Source organism: Leucoraja erinacea, chromosome 13 (assembly GCF_028641065.1).
Source record: "Leucoraja erinacea ecotype New England chromosome 13, Leri_hhj_1, whole genome shotgun sequence".
In the NCBI taxonomy this organism is placed as follows: Eukaryota; Metazoa; Chordata; class Chondrichthyes; order Rajiformes; family Rajidae; genus Leucoraja; species Leucoraja erinaceus.
This window is the reverse complement of record NC_073389.1, coordinates 17571950-17596288: the sequence shown is the minus strand read 5'-3', so window position 1 is coordinate 17596288 and position 24339 is coordinate 17571950. Positions and strand designations below refer to the sequence as shown.

The 24339-nt window shown below is 41.1% G+C and overlaps 1 protein-coding gene across 1 annotated transcript in view; it reads left to right on the top strand.

Moving 5' to 3' along the window:
- Nucleotides 1–23880, top strand: part of pola1 (polymerase (DNA directed), alpha 1) — a gene marked incomplete at its 5' end in the record, with an annotated part of 231094 nt that extends 207214 nt beyond the window's left edge. Inside the window, 1 exon segment of the mRNA XM_055645304.1 lies at nt 22972–23880. Coding sequence (XP_055501279.1) covers nt 22972–23120 — 149 coding nt within the window.
- Between the last annotated feature and the right edge of the window lie 459 nt (nt 23881–24339).

Below are 24339 nucleotides of genomic sequence, written 5' to 3'. Positions count from 1 at the left end.
GAATTCCACAGATTCACCACCCTCTGGTTAAAGAAATTCCTCCTCATCTCCTTACTGAGGCTGTGCCCTCTGATCCTAAACTCTCCCACTAATGGAAACATCCTCTTCATATCCAATCTATCCAGGCCGTTCACTATCTGGGACGTTTCAATGAGATCCCCCTGGTGATCAAGACTGATTTTATGTGCAGAATTATCCTCCATCCACTGTATTTTTTTGAGAAATAATCAGAGAAGTTGCTGTAGTTTATATTGCCTTGGCATGCTAATTAGTGTATTTTCTGTTAAGAAAAGAGAAAATTGACTTAATCGTATTGCTAAAGATTGTCTGGTATGAGTCACATGGACACTCATTGCCTGGTGCAGTTTGAGTATATTTGACATGTTTATGATGTTTTTAATAAAACTAGTGTTTACCTTGGCCCCTTGTTGCATGCCAATTAGTGGTGACGGTTGCCTTGTACCAAGTTTAACCCAGCATGATTCTGACAAAGGGTTGCAGCCCAGAGATCTTGGCTATCTCTCTATCCACAGATGCTACCTGGCCTATTGAGATTTTACAATGTTTCCTATTTTTGATTTCCAGCACCTGCAGTTTTTTTTTTCTATTTTCAAACTAGCCCAGAATATTTATTGTGTAGGGAGGAACTGCAGATGCTGGTTTAAACCAGAGATAGACACAAAATGCTGGAGTAACTCAGCGGCACAGGCAGCATCTCTGGAGAGAATGAATGGGTGACGTTTTGGGTCGAGACCCTTCTTCAGACATATAAACTACAGCAACTTCTCAGACAGGTCCCCCCCCATATCCCAATCCCAAGGACGTGTGGTTTTGAAGGTGAATAGGCCATTGGAAGTCGCCACTGATGTGTATGGAGTGGATGAGAAAGTAGGATAACGTAGGACTAGCGTGACCGGATGATCAGTGGTCAACATGTGCCTGGTGGGCTGAAGGGCTTGTTTCTGTGCTGTGTCTCCAGAAAAATAAAATGTCAGGAACTCCCAGAGCATAGCTCTCCCTTGTAGGGGAGTCCATGAGAAATCCATCAGAGAGTACACTCAGACGAAAGGTAGCAAACTGCTGACTGAAACTTTTTGGTAGGACTTCATTCATTCCAATTTCTGAAGTTGCTTCTTATACTCAGAAATGTTAGCAGGAACACCAGCTCAGGTTTCCACAATTTATTTGGAAAATATTTTTCTCATAAAGAAAAAAAAGTGCTTTCCACAATAATTTATTCTGTTTCAAAATTGTCCCGCATAACTTGGAATCTCTATTCTTTGCTCTTGTTTTTTTTATTTACTGTGCATTATGTTTGAAATGGAACCCAAGTAGATTCAGTTCCTTTGAACGCCCAATGTCACAATCCTGCTTGATACAAACAAATTCTTATTGCTTTACGCTTGAAGGTTTTCTGAAATGGCATTAGCCGGCTGACAGTAAAATTATAAATATTGGTGTTGTCACACTACTCTATAATCATGAATTAGAATTTTTATTCACAAAGGACTCTGTGGAGTTTTTTTTTAATTGAAGTTGCAGAGATGTGGCAGATTTTTAAAGATTTTAATAAGTGATAGCTCTCAGCTCAAGCTATTCTTTCTGGAGTGTGGCAAGATTCTGTTTCTTTCAATTAATTGTGAGTGAGGAATTAGTTTTAGTATCAGGAGTGTTATGCTCTCTCTGCAAAGCTATGTCTTCAATTCACAAAGTGCACGTATTATGCAACAAAGCAGTGAAATGCATGTAAGGAGTGATGCAACTTGCATGCACTGAGTAACACAACACTGGTCTGGTGCAACAGAAACATGGGTTTTACAATATATTGCTGCCAAAATACGTTGGGGAAATGGTCACTTTGATTGCTACCCCTATAAAGGCAGCAGTGTCGCGGCTGGTAGAGCTGCTGCCTCTGTGCCAGAGAGCCGGGTTCGACCCTGACCACGGATGCTGTCTGTGTGCAGTTTGCACATTCGCCTTGTAACTGGGTGCTCTGGTTTCCTCCCACATCCCAAAGGCATGCGGATTTTGAAGGTTAATTGGCCTCTGTAAATTGCACCTGATGTGTAGGGAGTGGATAGGAAAATAGTTGAGCAGTGAACAGGGGATTGATGCTCAGCATTGACCTTGATGGGTTGGTGGGCCGAAGGGCCTGTTTCAATCCTGTAGCTATAATCTAAACTAAAGCTAAAATCTCCACAGAGAAATGGAACTGCAGATGCTGGTTTCATGCAGATGTTTCAGGCAATGGCCCTAAAATCTCCATGGCAGCATTGAGTCCTTGTTGGAGTTTTGATCCATACAGGGCCTGTAACCTCTGGTATCAAGTAGCAAATCAATGTTAGACAACACCAGGTGTTTGGGATACAGTGTGTGAAAGTAGAAGGATAGCAATTTAGTCTGAGCTAATGTTGGTGGGGTAGCAAGTGGGAATCTCATCAGAAGAATGGTCACGTGCGGGTGTGACAAATGTGGATGTTCGTTGTAATAGTTGAGTTGCAGTGGTGAGGAGATTGGTGATCTTTGGGGTGACGGTAGCCATTTGTGTAGTTCTCTACTCGGGCTCAAATGCAAGGACAAGGCTAGAGGGGTATAATTTGTGTCGGCCGTGGGTATGTGCTGGAGTTACACAAGATTACAGATTTTGTGGTTGGAATCAATTGCAAAAAATTTGTTCCACTTGATAATAAAAATGGTGGTCAATCAAGAATAATCACTGGTTGGCGCAGATTAAGTGGGCCGAAGGGCCTGTTTCCATGCTGTATATCTAAAGTCTATCCAGAATAAGATGACAAAAGACAAATGTGTTGGGACCTGACCCATTGACTTTTGATTGTGGAAACGTTACAAATGAAGAAGAAAAGGGAAGTGATGGAGGTGACAAAGGTCTGGAATATTAATTTTAAATACACCACTAACTCAATATTATAAAATACATAAATTTGGAATGATGAGCAGTTAGTGTGTTCGGAAAGAAGTCAGGTCCTGTTAGACTTGGAGGAGACACCAGCTCATGCTGTCCCACAATCAGTGACCTAATTTACATTTAATTGACTATCTAGTCATTCCTCCCTGCTTTTATAAATTGGTTTTACAAAGCCCAATGAAACGTTGGCTTTGAGGATTAAACGTTTAAATTGAAGGCTCATCCCTTTATTTTCCTGGCCTGTCTACTGAAGGTGGATTGTGTTCAAATCAAAATTAGGGCATCAGATTTGAGATTTTGAAATGTTTTATATCTCTCAAATGTTCCCAATATACCGAGGGATTAAATTATCCCAAGTAAATCATTATGGCAACAAATGCAGATGTCTTTGAATGCAAAATTAATTTTTCCAAAGACAATTATGATAGGAAAAAGAACAAAGCAAGACCCTTATCAGGACTGATTACTTGGATGTATTTTGTGAAAATGTTTGATTTGTTGCAGAGCAAGGTTTCATTTGAAAACTTTACCCATAATTAATCGCCAGTTAAACTTGTTTGATAGCACAAGTTCTGTTGCCTTGCATATTGTTTGTCAAGTACCTTTCCCCCACACTTGGAAAGAAAGTGGGATTTTAAATTCTATTCTCTGGAAGGATTTAAACCTAATTAAGCATTACATTAGACACCTTCGTGAATTTTCTTGGATGAATAGAAACATTCTTAAATTCCTAGAATGGTAATTTACTAGATTATCACTTACAATAAGTAACTCTGAGTGCCTGTTGTTAACTGAGGACTAATGTTGTAATTGGCTATTTTCCTGTTGCTAAGATTACAGCCGCAATATTGCAAATGGGCTTTCCTCGTCTGTATTCTCATGGTGTCACAAAGCCTCCTCATTTAGGTTTACGATGCCTTATACAGCTGGTCTTGTAATGGGCTGAATATCGTTTTTATCCTGACTAATTTTATTTTGACTATTTGCAAAGCAGTTTTTTTTTTCACGATTAGGACTTTGAGTTTTATTTGTATTCATCTCAGATTTGGCAAAGTTTCATGTTTGTCGGGTCCGATATTACAGCTGTTATCCATATTGATTACAGGCACACACGTAGACATTATAATGGTGAGCTGCGTGTGTATATTCAAAGACAATTCAATCTGATCGTTTTGTCAATGCGCTCAGTTTAAAACCAGTTTCCTAAACGTGGAATAAAAATGAAATAAATCTGGCCTTACGGTTTAACCTGTTCTGAAATCTATTTGTGCGCATGTGTCAAATATGACCAACATTATACTTCTCACATTGAAAGACGTGTAGAAGGTATCTATAGTTCTGTAGAGCTTTTACAGCTCAGCATTGTTCTGGCTTGACTGACATGTAATGCAGAGCCTGAGGTTTTAAAATGGCCAAAGTTTGACAAGAGTGAATCATTGTAGTCATAACTGAATAATTTATTTTGTATTGTGAATAAAGTGGTATTGGGTAAATGCCATCAAACTAGTAAAGGCAAAAGAAAAGTTTTTTTCCCTTAAAACCCATGTATTAATATGTCAGTAATAGTAGTGAAAAAATAGACAGGTGGGTTACAAAGCCCTTATCTTTCCGAACATTTATTCAGTTTAGTTTGATTGACAAATGATTAGAGTGAGTTCAGTGCAATTTAAATTGTTGGTCTAAAGCATAGACATAGGTGGTCATTTCTCATGTCATTATAAGGATGAAATCTTCTTCAAACATGTTCAGAATATCTACTGGGATGCCTTTGCAATAGAAATTTTATTTGCAATTTTCTTCACTCCTCCAGACAAATTTAGCACCCTTAGCTGCTTTGGTTCATGGATGGTGTGGTCCTCTTGCAAAGCTGTTGAGGCATTTAGTGTCGTATCTGCCAGGATTTCAGTGATGAGCAGTGAATTGCTTTCAAAGTGGGCATTATGCCAGTTGAGCAGCACAATAGAAAACCAATCTCGCACCATTCTACTCTTGATGTCATTATTGTAGCATTTTAGATAACTGCTGGTACAAAAAGATGTGCTGAATTGCTACCAGTTAGTAAAGTTAAATCTAGAGTAGCAGTAAAATTACTGTGAAAGCGGTTTATCAGAGGTCAGCACATGGACGATAGATGGTCTTTTTTATTAGCATGTCTAACCGCTTCTCAGTACAGTTCTTCACCTGCACTTTATTTATCATCGTCATTCCTCTGTTGGAAAAATGTTTCAAAGAGAAAAGTTGAAAAGCCTTAGAAGTTCAGGAAAATGTTCCGTAAATGGTGCATTGCTGAGAGTGTGCAGAGTATCTTGTCATTGTGTTGGCCCTGCTTGAAAAGTGTGCCTGCTTAAAGTCCTGTTGAATTGCATGTCAGAAAATAATGTGAATGAAGCGCAATGTGAAAGCAATAACACCAACATGGATCTATGGGGCGACTGTGCATCCTGTAAATAGGTCACAATGCTGCACTAAAATTGGACAAATTAGTGCATTTAATTTCTCACGTTTGGGCCTTTTGCTTTGATTAATCGGTACTTTGGTACTTTATAGTTTGTTTTTATGGTTGATTGTTGGGAGGGTAGGGCATTGTATCCGTCCTAACAGGCAAGATTTGCATATTTACAGCCTACCTGCCAGAGTGTGTGGGGGTGGAGAGAGATGCCTTAACATAGCGTAAATATTCCATCTCACTGGACAGGAATATTGCTCAAAAACCTATTTACCCCACAGTATGGAGCGGCATTGACAGTATTCCAACTGAGCCTTCTGGCGCCTTGGTTTAAATAGAGATGCTATTTCTCACGCTCTGCAGAACATTTGCCGTCCCAAATTCTGTGAAGGAAACCTGCACCCTACCATTTTGGGGTGTTTCTTCTAGCTGTTTGTAAAATACATTTGTGGTGCTTATATTGAGAACTTTAAGGTTGGCTGGAAAGATGTGAAGATGAATTTTGATTTTTCTGTTTCAAAAAAAAAAAATTACACAGTTGGCAATCTGACCAGGAGATGGGATAGTGAGTGTGAACCAATTTATAGTTCTGTTCCTGGCTAGTTTGACTACAGTTGGGGTGGGGGGGGGGGGGGTGTAATGTTCATCCACTCTTATTGCAGTGGGCTGTTTACTATGTCTTCATAGGAAGAGCATATGAATCCGACCACCAGCATATTTACTGCCATTAAACTTATTGAACTTACAGAACTCTCAACACCTAGTCTTTCCTCCAGTCCAACGATTATAGAGCAGAGCAAGATGCGCCACTCTGCGAAGTATGACATGGGTATGACATGACGCCATTTTATTGAGCGGCAATTTACAATAATATTAATAACATTTACAATAATATTAACTAAATATGTGAAGTGATCGATGCTCTATAAAACACTGTTCCCTACAACACTGATTACACCAAAGATGATAGAGCGGATCAATCTTTGGAACGGATTACATCAAAGATACTAGAGGAGCATTGCCCGCTGCCTCGGGAACGCCGACCGTGGGCAGACGCTTGAGGCTCTCCTGCCGGCCGCCTTCAACTGGTATCGGGGGACCGAGAATCAGTCCTGGATCAACTCAGGAGTGGAGGAAACGTCCTCTTCCCCCAAAGATACTAGAGGAGCCTCTAGTATCTTTGCTTTTCCCTGCGACCTGATGTAAGAGCAGATTGTATAACTGTGGAGTCCGTCCCCACTACCAAAGATGTCGCGTTTGGCATAAACAAATGGCGGCCGTGACGTTCCGTTACTTACTACACGTCAGTCCATTGGATTTCGGAGGAGTGGTCTATCTTACTCTGCTCTATAATCTTTGCTCCAGTCTTTCCATCACCTTTGGAAACTTTTATTACTGTTTATCAACATGAGGACCAAAGTTGTGCCAATGAAAGTCAAAGAAGCCATTATGAGTGAGAAACAAGAATAAAACTGTTAGAGACATTAGCAAAACCTTAGGCTTACCAAAATCACCTGAATTCTGAAGTGTATAGACACATCCTATCTGCTCAAGTTCAAACAAATTCCTCAAAACTCATTTGCCAGCGGTTCATTCCATAGCAAGACAATGATCCCAAACATACTGCTAAAGCAACAAAGGACTTCTTCAAAGCTTAAAATGGTCAATTCTTGAGTGGCCATGTCAATCACCCGATCTGAACCCAATTGAGCATGCCGTTTATATGCTGAAGAAAAAAACTGAAGGGTACTAACCCCCAAAACAAGCATAAGCTAAAGATGGCTGCTATACCGGCCTGGCAGAGTATCACTAGAGAAGATACCCAGCAACTGGTGATGTCCATGAATTGCACAATTCAAGCAGTCATTGCATGCAAAGGATATGCAACAAGATACTAAACATGACTACTTTCATTTACATTACATTGTTGTGTCCCAAACATTATGGTGTCCTGAAGTGGGGGGACTGCTGTAATTTCTACATGGTGAAACCAAAATGTATAAAAATGGCCTTTATTAAAATTGACAATGTGCACTTTAACCACATGTGATTTTTTTTCTATCACAAATCTCAAATTGTGGAGTACAGAGACAAATAAATAAATAAATGATGGGTCTTTGTTCCAAACATTATGGAGGACACCGTATATAACCTGGAATATATTACTAGAATGGCACAGTGGCGCAACGGTGGAGTTGTTGCCTTGTAACGCCAGAGACCCGGGTTTGATCCTGACTACGGTTGCTGTCTGTACGGAGTTTGTGCGTTCTCCCCATAACCTGCGTGGGTTTTTGCTGGGTGCTCCGGTTTTCTCCTACACTCCAAAGGCTGCAGGTTTGTTGGCTAATTAGCTATTGTAAATTGTCCCTAGTGTGTGTGTAGGATAGTGTTAGTGCGCGGGGATCGCTGGTCCACGTGGACTCAGTGGGCCAAAGGGCTTGTTTCCACAGTGGAATCTCTAAACTAAACTAAACTTCTGTTGTCCAGTACAGAATATCCACTCTCCTCACAGGGTTGCCCATCCGTTCCTCCGAAGCCAGAGATCCTGTGCTATGATTCAGGGACACTTCAAGTGTTACTACCAGGGGGGAAAAAAGCTAAAACAATTGAATGCAAGCATCATGCACAAATAGGCTTCTTAGTTTGAATATCTTACAAGGGAAACCATTGACTCGTTGAGCCATCTGACATTGCATATGACTAGTGGCACAGCTGGTAGAACCACTGCCTCGGCGCTGGAGACCCAGGTTCGATCCTGACCTCTGGTGCTGTCTGTGTGGCTGTATGGATCTCCTCTGGGTACTCCAGTTTCCTCCCACATCACAAAGACGAGTGGGTTTCTAGATTAATTGGTTTCCCCCTTGTATGTAGGGAGTGGATGCAAAAGTGGGAAAACATAGAACTAGGGCGAATGGGTCGGCGTAGACTCGGTCGGCCGAAGTGCCCATTCCTATCCTGCATCTGTAAATTAAACTAAACTGATTTAGAAACATACCCTTTTTATTGAAATTGTATTAGCTTTGCAGACTTTTCTTGAGCAAACAAGGTAGGATGACACCAGACCCCAGCTTCTATGTCCCAAGATTGCACACCCTATATCTCTCGCTTGCTGTACCTTGCAAATAGAGCAGGACATACCATCCAGAGATAATAGACAGAGTATCTTGGATTTTGTTCCAGTTGACGATACAAGCAAACAATTTTACAAAAATGGCAGTTAGGTATTTCTTCTAATATAAACTCGACAGGAAGACATGGAGGGTTCTAAAACTGCAAACTAGCTGGTTCATCGTAAAATGACATCTTTAATTGATTCTTAATTCTGTGTTGCCCTCCCAACCATTGTTTAAAAAATCTCCAAATATTGTTATCATTTGTTGATGCTTTGAGCCGTAATGCTTTCTATTAATAATCTAGTTTAAGTGTTATTCATAGCCCTAAGGAAACTCAGATTGTTTTATGTAGTGCAATGGGTGTTGGAGAAGCAGCAATAAACATTTTATAATTCGTGGTGTTAAGTTATACATTTTCAATTAAAGGTCGTTGTTCCTGTGGGAAGAATTCTGTCTGCTTAACATTTTGGTTTTAAACAGTTATTATTTAATTATCATTTTTGTTCAATTATCCCTCAACCATATATAATATAAAATTTTCAATTTGTGTACCCTGTTTGGTTTGGAATTACTGCTGGTATGCTGTACTCTGTTGCATAGGCGATATAACAAAAAAAAAAACTCTTTTTATGTGCATCTTCATAATGTTCAATTTACAGGCTGCTCTCCCCTGCCTCTCCACTGCTTAGAGTATTCCAATTCTCCTCCCTTCCTGCTCTTGGAGTGCACATAACTGTTTGAAATCCACTGGTACAATTGTCAAATCAATTATTCATTCTCTGCAATTATGCCAGCACAAAGAACATTTTGCTGGACTGAATGATGATTAAATTAACAGCTATTCCAGCTGCCTGATAACATCTAATAGAATATTCATAAGCCCAAAATGGAATGAATTATCTCCATTAACTTCATCATGCTCACTTAATTACATGCTTGTTATTGTATTTACACCTTGTTAGATACCACTGAAGCTGATACAGTGACTGGCCAGGAATCGGAAGCGTCTGTCACAGGGCAGTGAGAGCGTTTTGTGGGAAATGCTATTTATTTTAAATGCTCCACCTGCTGGGAGCTGGGGTTAGTCAGCGGAGCTGAGATGAATTGGGAGACGGGGTGTAAAAGAAATAATGTGCCTCTGACAGGCTTGGTGGCTTTTAAGTTGCTCTCATTCAGCCACTTCACAAAAAAAGATTTTTTTATTCCATCTTTCAGTGATGACATGATTGCTTTTGGTAATCATTTACCATTCTGGTTTTATTTTTTTTTTTCTCAGTCCCGAAGTAAATTGTCTGTAGTAATAGGTTCTCAGAATTATCCCCTGCTTTTTTTTTCATGGATTTCATTTTTTGAACCTGTCTGCCAGTATTTAACCTCAGCTAGATTTTCTGTTTTCTCTTGTAACTTTATTTACTAAACACCTACTTAATAACGGTGTGTTTTTGTATTTAAATTGTTCTTTGTGAAATGTGTCTGTGATAACCATTGTTATGTTGAGAAATGTAGGGTAGCCAGCCATCCGTGTTTAATTAATGTGTCCAAAATAAGCGGGGTTTTTTGTACCTATAAGACACGTTCATGTTCAGTTGATATTGCAAAGATCTTAATACGTAACAGTCATTCAGTGCATTTATAGCAGTGAATTAACTGAAGTGTGCCGCAGAATAATTAAGGACTTCTCATTATTTTACAAGGTTATTAAATTAATTTCTCATTTCTGATGAAGGGAGGAGAGAGTCATGGTTTACTAATAGAAACAATTGGATGCTGGCCTCTCTGACTTGTGGATAGACACGCCAAAGCTAAGAGCTAATGGGCAGAGGAGTTGAATATACTGCAATTGCACTTAGCTTAACTTCCTATTCTCCTGTTTAGTCTGCAAGTGAAAAGAGATAAGAAGCAAAAATTCCTTGTAGAATGTTGATTATCTGATGCAACATAACTTGTAATGCGATAGATGCTTTTTTTTTAAACGTATGTAAAATCCACATAAATCATCCCTAAAATTTTGGATGATTCTTGAATACTGTATCTTTTGAAGACTGCACTACATTGATCCAATTAAAACATGAATCTTTTCTGCACCGCAGATTAGGCGAGTTACCTTATTCTGTGATCTTCGGGGAGCCGTATGATGAAAATTTTAAAAGCTTGCTGTCTTCATATTTGCCGTGTGAAACCACTCAAATGTAACAGTGAAATGGCTCAAGTTCACTATCAACCCATTCTGCTTTGCTGGTGCATAACAAGCTGAATTACTCTTTCTGCGAGCAAAACACACACAGAGCATCGACTGGAATAAAAATAACCAACAACAATGTCAGGCCATTTAGTTATGTCACTGATTGCAAGGGCAAAGTGAAATGGGGAATCGAGACTTCAAAGGGGAATTAGTCCACATTTACTATTTCACTTTTCTTCTTAAAAGCACCTTTCCGTTTTTTATCATTTCTTTTCTAAACAGATTTCTCCTCCTGCTGTCATATTTCTGATTAAAGACAAGGCAACAAAAATAGATTGAAGCAGCACTTACTAGCAGTTGAATTATTGAGAGCAATGAACATAAAACAAATGTTACATTGAATCTCATGGAACAGAGGTCAGGCAAGACTTCTTCATACAGTTTAGTGAGTCTAGTAATCTCTGCCAGGGTGAACGGTTAGAGTTATGTCATCATTGAAGATTACATCAAATACATTGAACAAAACAGCATTAAACGTATATGGTAAATGTTAACTGTTTGCTGCTGATATCTATTGATAAAGTATGAATTGCTTTGCCACATTTAAATTGATTTGAAATTGTACAGAATGCATTGTGCAGAGTTGCATTGTACGTTCTCCCTGTACCGCATATTTTGCTCCGGGTGCTCCGGTTTCTTCCCACATTCGAAAGACGTGCAGGTTTGTAGGTTAATTGGTTTGTGTGAATTGCTCCTAGTGTGCAGGATGCGAAAAGTGGGATAATATGGAACTAGCATTCAGGTGATCAATGGTCTGCATAGACTTGGTGAGCCAAAGGACCTGTTTCCACACTGTGTCTGTAAACTAAATTAAATGTAGAAATTGGAGAAGGTTACTTAACTTTTCAAGACTATCAGCTGTTCTTTGAGATCATGAGTCTTCTCTGACCGAACTCCATACACCTGCCTTGACCCTTAATCATTTGCTATTTCAGCTCTGCAGCGGACAAAGTTTTCATTAACTTACAAATTGACAATCAATTTTCAGTTACTGAAGGGAATCCCAAACTTTTCCACTTTGTCAAGAAATGGTCCAAAAGTTACAATTCCAATTTTTGGACAGTGCTGCCGAGACTCCTCAATCTGTGAAAGTAATTCTACATCCACTCCAACAGATCCCTTATCAGCTTGAAAACTGATCAATGCAACTAAATCTTAGCGAGTACCATGCTAGGTTGAGTGGTCTCAACTTGAAAGATTACTTTTGCAGTCCAATTATCATTCTGGCCAGTGAATACTCAACTTCTTTCAAGTTCAATCCATTCTCCATAAAAGTAGGTGATGGTCGAAGCAAAGGCCAGAGTTTAAAAAATGGTGTGAGACAGAAGCCATGAGGAGCTACGAATTGTGAAGCTAAAGGAAGGAATGTGGGGGGAGGGAGAGGTCAGAAATAGGTGTGAGTCCAAGTGGGGCACAGATGAATGGTAATTAGTTGTTCTGGGGGACACCAGTTATTACATGCTGTTTATTATCCCTAGACTGTCTCTGCTGCTCAATCAGTTTCTCAACTAGATCAATAGTTTGTTCTCAGTTCCATGAACTTCAGTGTTATAATATGAAGGAGTTTATCAATTGAAAGTTCTTGCATTTATAACAAAAATCAATTTGTATTCAACAAAACAAATTGTCAAAATTGTGAGGCATTACTTGGAGATCCATGCAGCCTCACCTTTATTTGCTGAAATTTCATGCTGTTCAGTATTCTTAATTATATTCTTAATTTTTCCTTTGTTTGCTCTCACTGGACAGTGGTGGCAAGGCCAACATGTCTTTCGCAATTCTAAATATCCACATGAACGTGGTGGTAAGCCTCTACGCTGATCTTTAACAATGTTGGCAAAGTATTAGGCCATGTCACCCTGGACCCCTCTATTGTGTATTTTGTTTTAAAAATCTCTGGCATGACACTTGGGAACATCAAGGAAACAACGAGCTGCAGATGCTGGTTTATACCAAAGATAGATACGCAATGTTGGAGTAACTCAGCCCGGTCCTTGGTCTTTTCTCTCCTCCAGCTCCTCGCACCCCCCTCCCCAATTTCTTTCCTAAGGATTGACCCGACATGAAACGTCATCCATCCTTTTGCTCCAGAGATGCTGCCTAACCTGTTGAGTTGGATTAGGCCTGTTTTAGAGAGAAATGCAAAATGCAGCATCTCTGGAGAGAAGAAATGGGTGACATTTCGGGTCTGCAGAAAGGTCTCGATTGGAAACGTCACCCATTCCTTCTCTCCAGAGATACTGCCTGTCCTGCTGAGTTACTCCAGCATTTTGTGTCTGTCCCCTGAACCAACTTCCATTCCAACCGTAGAACCACAGCTGTTCCTTTCAGAACTCTTAAGGGCCTGTCCCATATAGGCGATTTTTTTCGGCGACTGTCACAGTCGTAGCAAGTTGTTGAAAAAGTGCCGACTGGACCCCCACGACAATGTCTACGACAAGCTATGACAACCTCCCACCTAGCTGACATCAAGCTCCGCCAAGCTACCTACAAGCGCCAACCCATTAGGATGTCCACCTACGACCACACCTACAACAACCGGTGACAACCAAAGTCAACCTACGTCCACCCGCGACAAGCTACGACAAGCAACGACCCTGTCGGTGACAACTGAAGACAATTCAGTCGCCGGTACCTGTTGACATAGGTAGTCACCAATGGAATTCACCGAAGTCAGCACCCAGCGACAACCAACGTCACCTGGCGACAACCTACGACAGCACCTACGTCAGGAGAAGACAAGCTACGTCAAGCCCACAGTCGGCAAAAAGTTTTGAGCATTTCAAAATCCAGCGGCAACCAGAAAAATGTTACGACTCTTTAGGCGACTTGAGGAGACTACTCACGACCATACAGGCGTCACCCCACGACCATGTGGCGACAACCTAGTCACCTAAAAAATCGCCTGTGGGACAAGGGCTTTAGCCACTCAACATGATCCAGACGTGCGTTAAATGGGAATTGCAATATCCTCTCTGCTTGGTGAACATTTATCAGTTTGCAAAACTGTCCCTATCACAGGTTCCACTCGACCTCCCAATCATTTCCAGCATTTACTCATTTCATTTCAGACCTCCAACATCTGCAATATATTGCATTTACTCTAACTTTGCCTGACGTGTTCTGTTGATAGAATTTTCTAATTAGTTGTCCTGCTTGATCCATTTTTGCTACCTATTAGCAATAAGGTTTTTTAAAAATTTGTATAATTATCTTTTCCTTTATTATTATGTGCTGACACTAACTACCGAGTTGTGTAAAAGCAACAGATTTCATTCCTCTTATTGGTCTACAGATGTTTTAAGCCCATATATCTGAATATTGTAAATATTGTAAAAATGCATACCTCCAGATTCAAGGACAGTTTCCTCATAGCTGTTGTCAGGCAACTGATCTGTTCTCTCAACAACTCGTGCAGTCCTGACCTCCCATCTACCTTAAGGGGCTGTCCCACTGATTCAAGAGCTCTCCCAAGTTAAAAAAAAAAATTAAACTCGTGGTAAGCACGTAGAATGGACGGAGCGGGTACGTCGGAGCTCGGGACGTCTGTTAGCGGCTCGTGACGCTAACGGCAGGTACTCTGGGAAACGCGGTAAGCTCGGGAAGACTCATGAAGATTTTTCATCATGTTGAAAAATGTCCACGAGAGCCCCGAGTACCTGCGAGTGGCTATTACCGTAATTCTCCGAGTTCGAATCAGGAGAAACTCGGAAGAATTCTTGAATTAGCTCGTACAGTGGGACAGCCCCATTATTGCAGTCTTTCAAACTATCTTTAATTGGATTTTACGAGACTTTATATTGCACTAAATGTTATACCCTTTATCCTGCCTCTGTAGACTGAACGGCTTGATTGTAATCAGGTGTAGTCTTTTCGCTGACTGGATAGCACAAGACTCAAAAGCTTTTCACCGTACGAAGGAACTGCAGATGCAGTTTACTCCGACCGACGATAGACACAAAAATACTGGAGTAACTCAGTGGGTCAGGTAGCTTCTATGGAGAATAGGAATAGATGTTGTTTCAAGTCAAAACCCTTCGTCAGACAGTCAGGGGAGAGGGACACTAGAGGTATATATTTTCATAATTAAAACGTAATGTGAACATGGTTTGAATTCTGTCAACAGCTCTTGTTGCTTTTTGTGGGAGTTTCATTTCATTGGAACAAACTCCTTTACAGATATCTTGACTGATAAGCATTATGCAGGCTGACCTTGGGGACATGTAGCTCCAGTGTACGGTTACCCAGCATTGTCAGTGGAATTGGATTTCAGTGGACCTTTTGAAGGTTTTGAGTCAGCCATAATTGGAACTGCAGTGTTTCCCTTGGTGATCGACCTGGGGTCAGTGCGCATATATTTTCTCCAGTACAGCAATGCTATCACAACACTGAGAAGCCTGGAGTTTGGATTATATCGTGCAAGGTTGCCTTCAGATATCTGTGGTACCGATCACCTTCCTTGTCACATTCGCTCGAATGGTGTCGCTCCATGTTTCTTCGTCACAGCGTAAAGTGTTTAAGGGCCATTACGGCAGCTTGTATGACCAGCTAGCATGCAGGGTATTAAACATTTTTGACTGCACTGTCAACAGTATATGTCGGAATAAGATGATACTCTAACACCGCTACTGCTATGGGATTGTCATGCAGAGCTAAAGAGATTGCAAAGGTAACGTGTTTTGAAAACTTTCTTTTAAACGCCACGTAAGCAAGGTGACATACGAGCAAAAATTATAGTTAGTCCTTCGAAGAAATCATCACAAAATGCAGAAATATAGGGGCAAGAGGCACAAAACACTAGACGTGATTCAAATAAATAGCTGTCTTGAAATTAAAAGTATTTTTATGTCAATTCGTACCACTTCTGACCGGGGAGCACAGACAAAATGCCATTGCAATTAAGCTGATTTTTTTTTTCATCCTTGCCTCAGAAGAACTTTCTCACCACTGCTGTGCCAGTGTGGTTTTTGTTTTCGACTGTTCACACCAGCATTTCTTAGGCCGTTCTGAATGACATTCCCAACTAAAAGTGAATTAGGAGGTCATTTATGCTGATTCGTAAGTTCCCCATCAACTTGGGTTGAGAGAGCCAATAGTCACTTTTGTATAGAACCTTACAAACACAGAGAAAACTTTAATCCTGTTGGTTCAAGTTGGATTTGGACGGCTTTCTCAAACTTAGAAGGACAATCTCAAAATGCCTTTGGCAGATTACCACGCGATAAAAACGTGAACAAATAAAAATCTATGTCAATAAAATAATTTTTCTGTCAAATATTGATATTTTAAGTATGATTCGAATACGTTGTCAATCAGCGTTCATTATCATGAGAGTGAATCCAAGAATACTTCCTAATGTCCACCTCTGAAATCTAATGAAGAATCATGGCCTTAAAGCAAATGAAGGATATGGTGTTGCAGTACCTGTTCTAGGTTATGCATGCAGGCAAGCTCTTTATGCATCCTCAGAACTTTAGTGTCAGGATGGGCGTCAAGCAGGGATGTCTATTGTCACCATTCCTGTTCCTCCTAGCAATTGACTGGATCATGGTGGAAACAACTGAAGGGAAAAAAATGGAATTCAGTGAACAATGTGGGATGATCTTGACTTTGCAGTCGACATAGCTCTCCTTTCACACACACAGATACAAATGCAGGCAAAGACGGTCAGACTCTCACAAGCTGCAACAAAACCTGGTCTTACCCCCAATACAGCAAAGACACAGGTGATGAGGATCCACTCCAAAACCAGCAACCCTATCCTTATGCACAGCACTGCTCTAGAGGAGGTAGGCAGTGTGTGGACATCACCGGAGGGGCAGAGGCAGACATAACAAGTAGAATCAATAAGGCTAGGGTGGTGTTTAACATGCTCAGGAAGATCTGGAGCTCAAAAACCCCCAAGGAAAAAGGAAAAGGCCCAAGGAACAGCTGGAGAATAGGTGTCCAGACAGAAATGTCTGAGAGTGTGCTCAACTGTGGAGATCTCGAAAGAACTACAGGTGCACAACCTTTTATCCGGAGTTCCGGAAACCGAAAAACTCCGAAAACCGGCCATTTATTCCAGATGTCGTCTGCGCACCAAAGCTCGCGTTTGGCGCCAAACTTGACCCGAAACGACCCACGATCAACCCAGGTCTGTACTACTGTAGCGGCTGCCTCCTCTCCGGAGACCGGGAGCCGCTTAAACATCTGTAAATCATTGCTTAAATGTTAGTCAGTTAGTTTGGAGGGCTTTTATGTGAAGGGGGGGGGGGTGAAGGGGTAAACTTTAATTCTTAGTCCCCTACCTGGTCGGAGAGGCGGGGAGCGGTCAATGCCTTACCGGGTCGCCGTGCAGTAATCTCCGCAGCGCTGTGGCCGGTGGGGCTGCGGGCGGCGCCGGTTGTAGCTCCGACACCGACAACGCTACCCCTGGCTGCGAGGCGCTCCAAATCCAGCGTGGCCCGCGGCCGGACGCCCCAGCTCCGCGAATGTTGGGAGTCGGCGGCATCGCAACGCTAGGATACCAGCGGGGAGCAGGCAATGCCTTACCGGGTCGCCGTGCGGCAAGCTCCAGAGCGCTGTGGCTGCCGACTCCAAACATTCACGGAGCGTCGCTGGATTTGGAGCCGCGCAGCCAGGGGTAGAGTTGCCGGGGTCGGAGCTCCAACCGGCGCCGCCCGCGGCCGGATGGAGCCCCCAGCTCCGCGAGGTTGGGAGTCGCCGACCAGGTAGGGGACTAAGAATTAAAGTTTCCCCCTTCACCCCTACTCCACCACCACCACATAAAATCCCTCCAAACTAACTGACTAACATTTATGCAATGATTCTCCCGGTCTCCAGGGAGGAGGCAGCTGCTCCAGACTTTTCAAGCCGCCCGCGCTACCTACCTAATCTACGCTAAAAATCTTCCATTCGGAAATCCGAAAATGTCCGAAATCCGACAAGTGTCTGGTCCCAAGGCTTTCGGATAAAAGGTTGTGCACCTGTACCAACAACCGAGTGAGGTGGAAGACATTTGTCAACGGCCTATGCTCCCTAGAGGAGCAAAGGGTTTAAGAAGAAGAAGCAGTACCTGTTCTAGCTCACTAAATGCAACATATTCACATGTTGGGGCGTAAATTAATTGTGAATTTTAATTACCACTATATCCTCTCTGGCATTAAAAATGAACTTTTACATGTGTGCTCTCATTCTTTCAGAGTTTAATTTTGTTGCATATTTAAAAGGTAAAGTAAAATTTGTTTTGCAGATAGATGTTGATACGTTGTAGGTGTAGTTTAACCAAATTGCCAGACAGGTTTTAAGGGCTGGATGTTCTACTTTCCCAATGCGTTGTGTGGTCCAATTGAGGGGTACCTCAGAGATGACCTTGGTTCCAATATCTGATGATGGATCTGATGAAGTTGCAAACTCACAAAGATGCATAGATCCATGGAAGAAATTTGTAATATTGTTGCATTTTTTTAGATCTTTTGAAAGTATTTTCCTACGAATATATCATTGTTGTAGTTCTGCGGATAAATATAGCAGCCTACAGACCTTGCAGAAGGGAAAACAAAGAAATGCGTGCCAAAACACACGCACAGAAGGAATTGCTACAGGTCAAGTAGCATCTGTGGAGGGAGATGGAAATGTGACATGGAAAGATGGAAGAGAGAGCTGGGAATTGGGCAAAGCCTGTCAAGTGATAGGTGGATGCAAGTGAGGGGAGGGGGGTGATTGACATAGGTGGAGATAGTAACAAACAAACGCTAGAGATGAAAATGAGACAAAGGGTGTCTGATAAGGGAAGATGAACTGGAGTGCAATATATAACCAATGAGAGGCGAGGGGGGTGGGAGAGGGGATAAAAGGAAATCTAGGACTTGGGGATTGGAGAGGAGTGCACGTTGTGGAAGGAGGGTGCAGGGTGACTGGGGTGATAGTGGTTGTTGGTGGGTGAGATGGGTACACATTGTGGTGGTGGTGGGGGACAGGTTGAAAAAGTGGGCTGAATTACTCAAATGGGTGAGCAAGTGATTTGCTTTTGTTGTTTAATTATCAGAAAACTGGTCCATGAATCTAATGTTCCACCACTGAGAAGGTGGTGGAGGCAGGTGTTCTCACAGCACTTTTGCCCGAGCCCAAGGTACAGCAGCTACACATCAAGTCTGGTAAATGGGACTAATAAATACAGATTGAACTTAATGGTCAGCATGGAGGGCTGAAGGGCCTGTTTCTATGCAGATGACTCTGTAGCAGTGTTTATATTCATTGGTGTAAAGGATTAAAGCTTCAATTTAATGTTTAATCCAAAATGTCATCGATCTAACAGCGGCACTTTTTAATTGCGGCATTATGGTGTCCGGCTGGTGTGTGCATGGGTAAATGTTTATAGGTTACATCAGAGAAAATGTGTCCATTTAAATGCTTAAAAGTGAGTATGTGTACAAAATCATGAGAGGAATAGTTCAAGTAGACGCACAGAGTCTCCTGCCCAGACTAGGGAAATTGAGAATCGAGAACCAGAGGACACAGGTTTAAGGGGGTGGGGGGGTATCATTTTCAGAGGATGGTGGGTATATGGAGCGTCTGCCGGAGAAAGTAGTTGAGGCAAGTAGTATTGGAACGTTAAAGAAACATTTGGACAAGTACATGGATCGGATCGGTTTAGAGGGATATTGGCCAGACAGAGGCAGGTGGGATTAATGTAGATGGGCGAAAGGGCCTGCTTCCACACTTTATGACTCTGACTGAGTTCTGTTTCAAGTGTAACTAAGTGTAAGTAAAATTAAATTATAATTATTTTAGCCTTAAATCATTTGTACAGACGTTGTTTTTTGCATTGGCCATTCCAATGGAACAAATGGGGTTAATTTTTTAACAGCCAGAGAGGCTAAGTCCCTGCATGTCAAAAGCAAAATTCTGCCCATTAGGCTGTTAAAGATTGCAGAGAAGTTGCCCGAGGTGGTGACTAATTTCACCCATCTCAAAATACGTGCAAAATGTGGGAGCTTACCCAGTAAAGAATGCAGTTCCCTCTGCAACAAAATTTGGGTAATCTTGTGAAAAAATGCCCGGGTCCCGACCGAAACGTCACCCATTCATTTTCGCCAGAGACGCTTCCTCACCTGCTGAGTTATTCCAGTATTTCTAGTCTATCTTCTGTGTTGAAGAGCTTGGATGTCAGCGTTGTTCTGCTCAGTGGCCTTGACAATCCAAAAATGTGTCTCTTCCATCTCTTTAATTTATTAATTCAATGAAATCAATAGATGGCTCTGCAGTTGGTAAGCTTTGGAAAGCTATTAGGTGTTTGCACAGACTATCGTTGCACGATTGAAGGAAGGCAGTGGATCATTCACTTCATTCACTTCTGCTGTAGCATATTTTACCCTGATTATGACAGGAAGATTATAGTACAAACAGCCTTTTCCAGCTCCGTAGTCAGTGTTCAGCTGAATTTTGGTACAAAAGTTATTAACTGACATCTGTTTACAGCAGATGGGAGAACAATTTTAGAGACTTTAAGCTCCTTTCGAAAATATACACTAAATGTTTCACATTTTCTTTATCCTGCTAACTCTGGAGGAATATTGCTTGACTAGTGATTGAAGTGTTCATTACTTTGTCTGCAGAGATATTTCAGCTTTGCACAAGATAATCAACGTTACTGGAATAAAACCAGCTACACCATGAATGCAGTGTAACTGGCGCACAGTTTAGTAATGATATGCAGGTTGTAATTATACGGTTCAGCCGCCGGATTTGTCCATGTGATTGAATATACTTTTCCATTGACAAGGAGCTAAAATTTCTTTCAATGGCAGCCTCGCACTGGAATCACTTCACTGGGACAGTAACCGACTGATGTACTTACATTTTTGTATGATTGTGATATTTACTGATGGACAAGTGGAAGATTATAGACTACAGGTCAAATAAAGAGTATTTTGACGTTATTTCTTTAAAAAATTGATTGCACTATCACCGTTGTTTCTTGAGCCAATATTCCTGTGCCATTGGCCTCGATGGCACCACCTATAGGATGTTGATTAAAAAAGACAACGTGCTGGAGTAACGTAGGAAGGAACTGCAGATGCTGGTTTACACCGAAGAGACACAAAATGCTGGAGTAACTCAGCGGGACAGGCAGCATCTCTGGAGAGAAGGAATGGGTAACATTTCGGGTCGACAAGATCAGTCTGAAGAAGGGCCTTGACCCGAACCTTCACCCATTCCTTCTATCCAGAGATGCTGCCTGCCCAGCTGAGTTACTCCAGCATTGTGTGTCTATCTTTGCTGGAGTAACTTGGCGGGTTAGGTAACATTTTGAGTCGGAGTCCTTCTTCATACGTGAAACATCACCTATCCATGTTGTCCAGAGATGCGACCTTGAAACATCACCTATCATGTTCACATGAGAGTTTACATGTTCTCCCCATGACCTGCGCTGAGTTACTCCGGCATCCCGTGACCTGTGCTGAGTTACTACTCCGGCATCCCGTGACCTGTGCTGAGTTACTCCAGCATCCCGTGACTTGCGCTGAGTTATTCCAGCATCCCATGACCTGCGCTGAGTTACTCCGGCATCCCGTGACCTGCGCTGAGTTATTCCAGCATCCCATGACCTGCGCTGAGTTACTCCGGCATTTTGTGTCCATCTTCGGTGTAAACTAGCATCTGCGATTATTTCTTTCATAATAAGTCATTGTCATCAGATTTATTGGGGCAACAAATGCAGTGGTATATACTGAACCATGTAGGTATGTATAAAATGCTGAAAAACAGAGGGCAAAGGATACACCATTAATGCGATTGAAATAAATTTGTTACAATGAATATTTTTACAGAGGCGAAATTGTATTTTTGTAGCTCCGGAAGGCTTTAATGGTATAAGAGCAACTGTTGAACGCACAGACTTGTCACTTTTTGTTTTACATTGTGGGTGTACTGTAATTGGCATTCCACTGCTCACGCATTTAACATTAAAATATTCGCTCCTCTTCTGACAAAAATGCAAGCGTTTAAATGTTTAAGGCTAATCTTACAAGTATACAGAAATGTATTTGAAAGGAAGTTAAACACATTTTAGATTGTGTAACTATGACCAGGGAAAGACTACTAGAAATAACCCAATCTGCCATTGTTTTAAATAAATGGGAGTCACCCTAATACAGTGTCACTTACCATTGTAGCCAAATTATCATCATCATCATAATAATTTCTATTGAGGCTTGGTCACTCTTCATCCAGAATATTTCAGTTTTCTGTTAAACATGGTTACGGCCATTGCTTTTTTGTCACTATGCGCAGTTGTTTATGTTGCCATTTCTGTTACCAGTGAGATGAATAATAATTTCCTGGCTTTCTTCCTTATGATTTGAGCGTTATTAACGATTCACAATTCACTTCGTAACCTCAGTTTCTCATTTCCCAAACAAGAGAGAAATCCTTTCCTAATGCCCAGCTGAAGTTCATTTAGTTAGATCCATATCTCTGCTCCATATCTTATTTAGAGGAATAATGTGGAGTATGCCACAAGAATCTGACCAACTGTCTTACGCAGATGCACAGTTTAAATATAGACTCTCATATCTAGTTTATATTTCTTGTATCGCTGCTTCATAGAAACATAGGTGCAGGAGGAGGCCATTCGGCCCTTCGTTGTGATCATGGCTGATCGTCCCCTATCAATAACCCGTGTCTGCCTTCTCCCCATATCCCTTGAATCCACTAGCCCCTAGAGCTCTATCTAACTCTCTCTTAAATCCATCCAGTGAAGGGAATTCCATAAATTCACAACTTTCTGGGTTTTTTCTCACCTCAGTCTTAAATGACCTCCCCTTTATTTTAAGACTGTAGCCCCTGATTCTGGACTCGCCCAACATTGGGAACATTTTTCCTGCAATAGATTCAAGAAATTAAAAATAAAATGTGTTTAAATCGATGAGATTGGCGTTGGTGGTGTTGAATGCTGAGTAACAAACCATTGTGAGATGTGGTTTTCTTTTTTTAAAATTGGATGGATATTGAACAAAGAATGAAAAATCTTCAAGTTGATTAACGTTTCATTTATTTCAGTCGCATTAATGGTGTATCCTTTGCCCTCTGTATTTTATACACACCTACATGGTTCAATATATACCATTTCATTTGTTGACCCAATGAAGCTGATAAGAATTAATTGCTTTTTTTCTCTGCAACAGATGAAACTCTGAAAAACGGCAAATGTTTTGGTTTGAAAAAAATTCATTTCTGAATTTTGTTTTTCCTTTTCCAGAGCTCATAAAGAAACGGTTTGACATTGCAAGTTACAGTAAAGTTTTCAAGAAATTCAAAGGAATCGTAGATGACGTGCTGAATTGGAGCAGCTACTCAGAGGTGAATCTAAGTAAACTCTTCCAGCCTTTCTGTGCGATCAATAAGTGAAGGAGATGTGGCTGCCTCACCTTTTCAAGCTGAATGAACAACAAAAAACAAGAACATTGATGACTTTGGGATTCATGAGAGAATTCCTCTTTAAATGTAATTCGTACGCGTGTAAGTGGACCTGGAATCTGACTCGGGTTATGGAGAAGCAAGTCGGAACAACCAAGATGTTAGGAAAAGTCTCAATTGTCATTATAGAAACTTGCTTTAATAGAGAAGCTGATGAAGGAGGACAACACAAGCAAGAACAGCAGTTAAACTCATGAAGAGATGCAAGCAATCTATTAAAAGGTGGCTCGGATGATGGTGTATGCCTAATGACAGTTTTGTTCTGAAAGGGTGTTCTTTGAACGCGATTGAATTCACTGTGCAGTCCCTTTGTAGTGGTGGAACACAGGTATCATTTAGTAAGATCCAGTCTATTGACGCGATTGATGTACATTGGATTGGGAGGCCCACAGACAAACACAGTGGGATCCAAGTAGGCAGCTGCCAATGCATGAGGCAAGTACAACAATTATTTGATGGAGTTCCTTTCAATTTAATGCTGTTTGTGATTTCTATAAATATTTCTTCCTTTTGTTTTAAAAATAGATGTTATTTTTTATGTATGAAAACATTTTACATGAATAATGTTATCACATTTTGAATAAACTCAACTCGATGCTATTCCTGAAACATTTGAAACAAGTAATTCCTGTTTAAATAAGTGGATATTATCTTTTGTTCTGAAGTATTCTAATAAAGTTTATTAAAAGTATTTTTATTCATTGATGAATGTGCATCTGTCTAGCATTTGTAAGTGACAAACGTATGGATGGTCCACAACTGTAATGTTTTTTTAAAGCATTGTGATATTTTCATTATTTTTCTGTTTTCCAACTGACCGATGCAAAAGATTAACTTTACAATGATGGACTCGGGCATGAATTTTAGCCTGAAATTGCGAGGGTCAGAGTGTGACCAACACAAGCCAGTGGCACCAGCCAGAAGCCAACCAGAGGTACAACCCAAGTCCCTATTCATTCTGACTGATCCCATTGGTGGCAAAGTAGGTACAATGAAGTCTTGGAGAAGAAGTAATTAATCATCTGCTTAATGTGTTTGCATGTGATGGACACTACTTGTCTCCAGCAATGCCCTGTAAGGATTCTAAGCTAAGGATATTGAGGATATGGTCACTCTGGCAATAGCAACAAGGACTTCCACATGCTCGTTT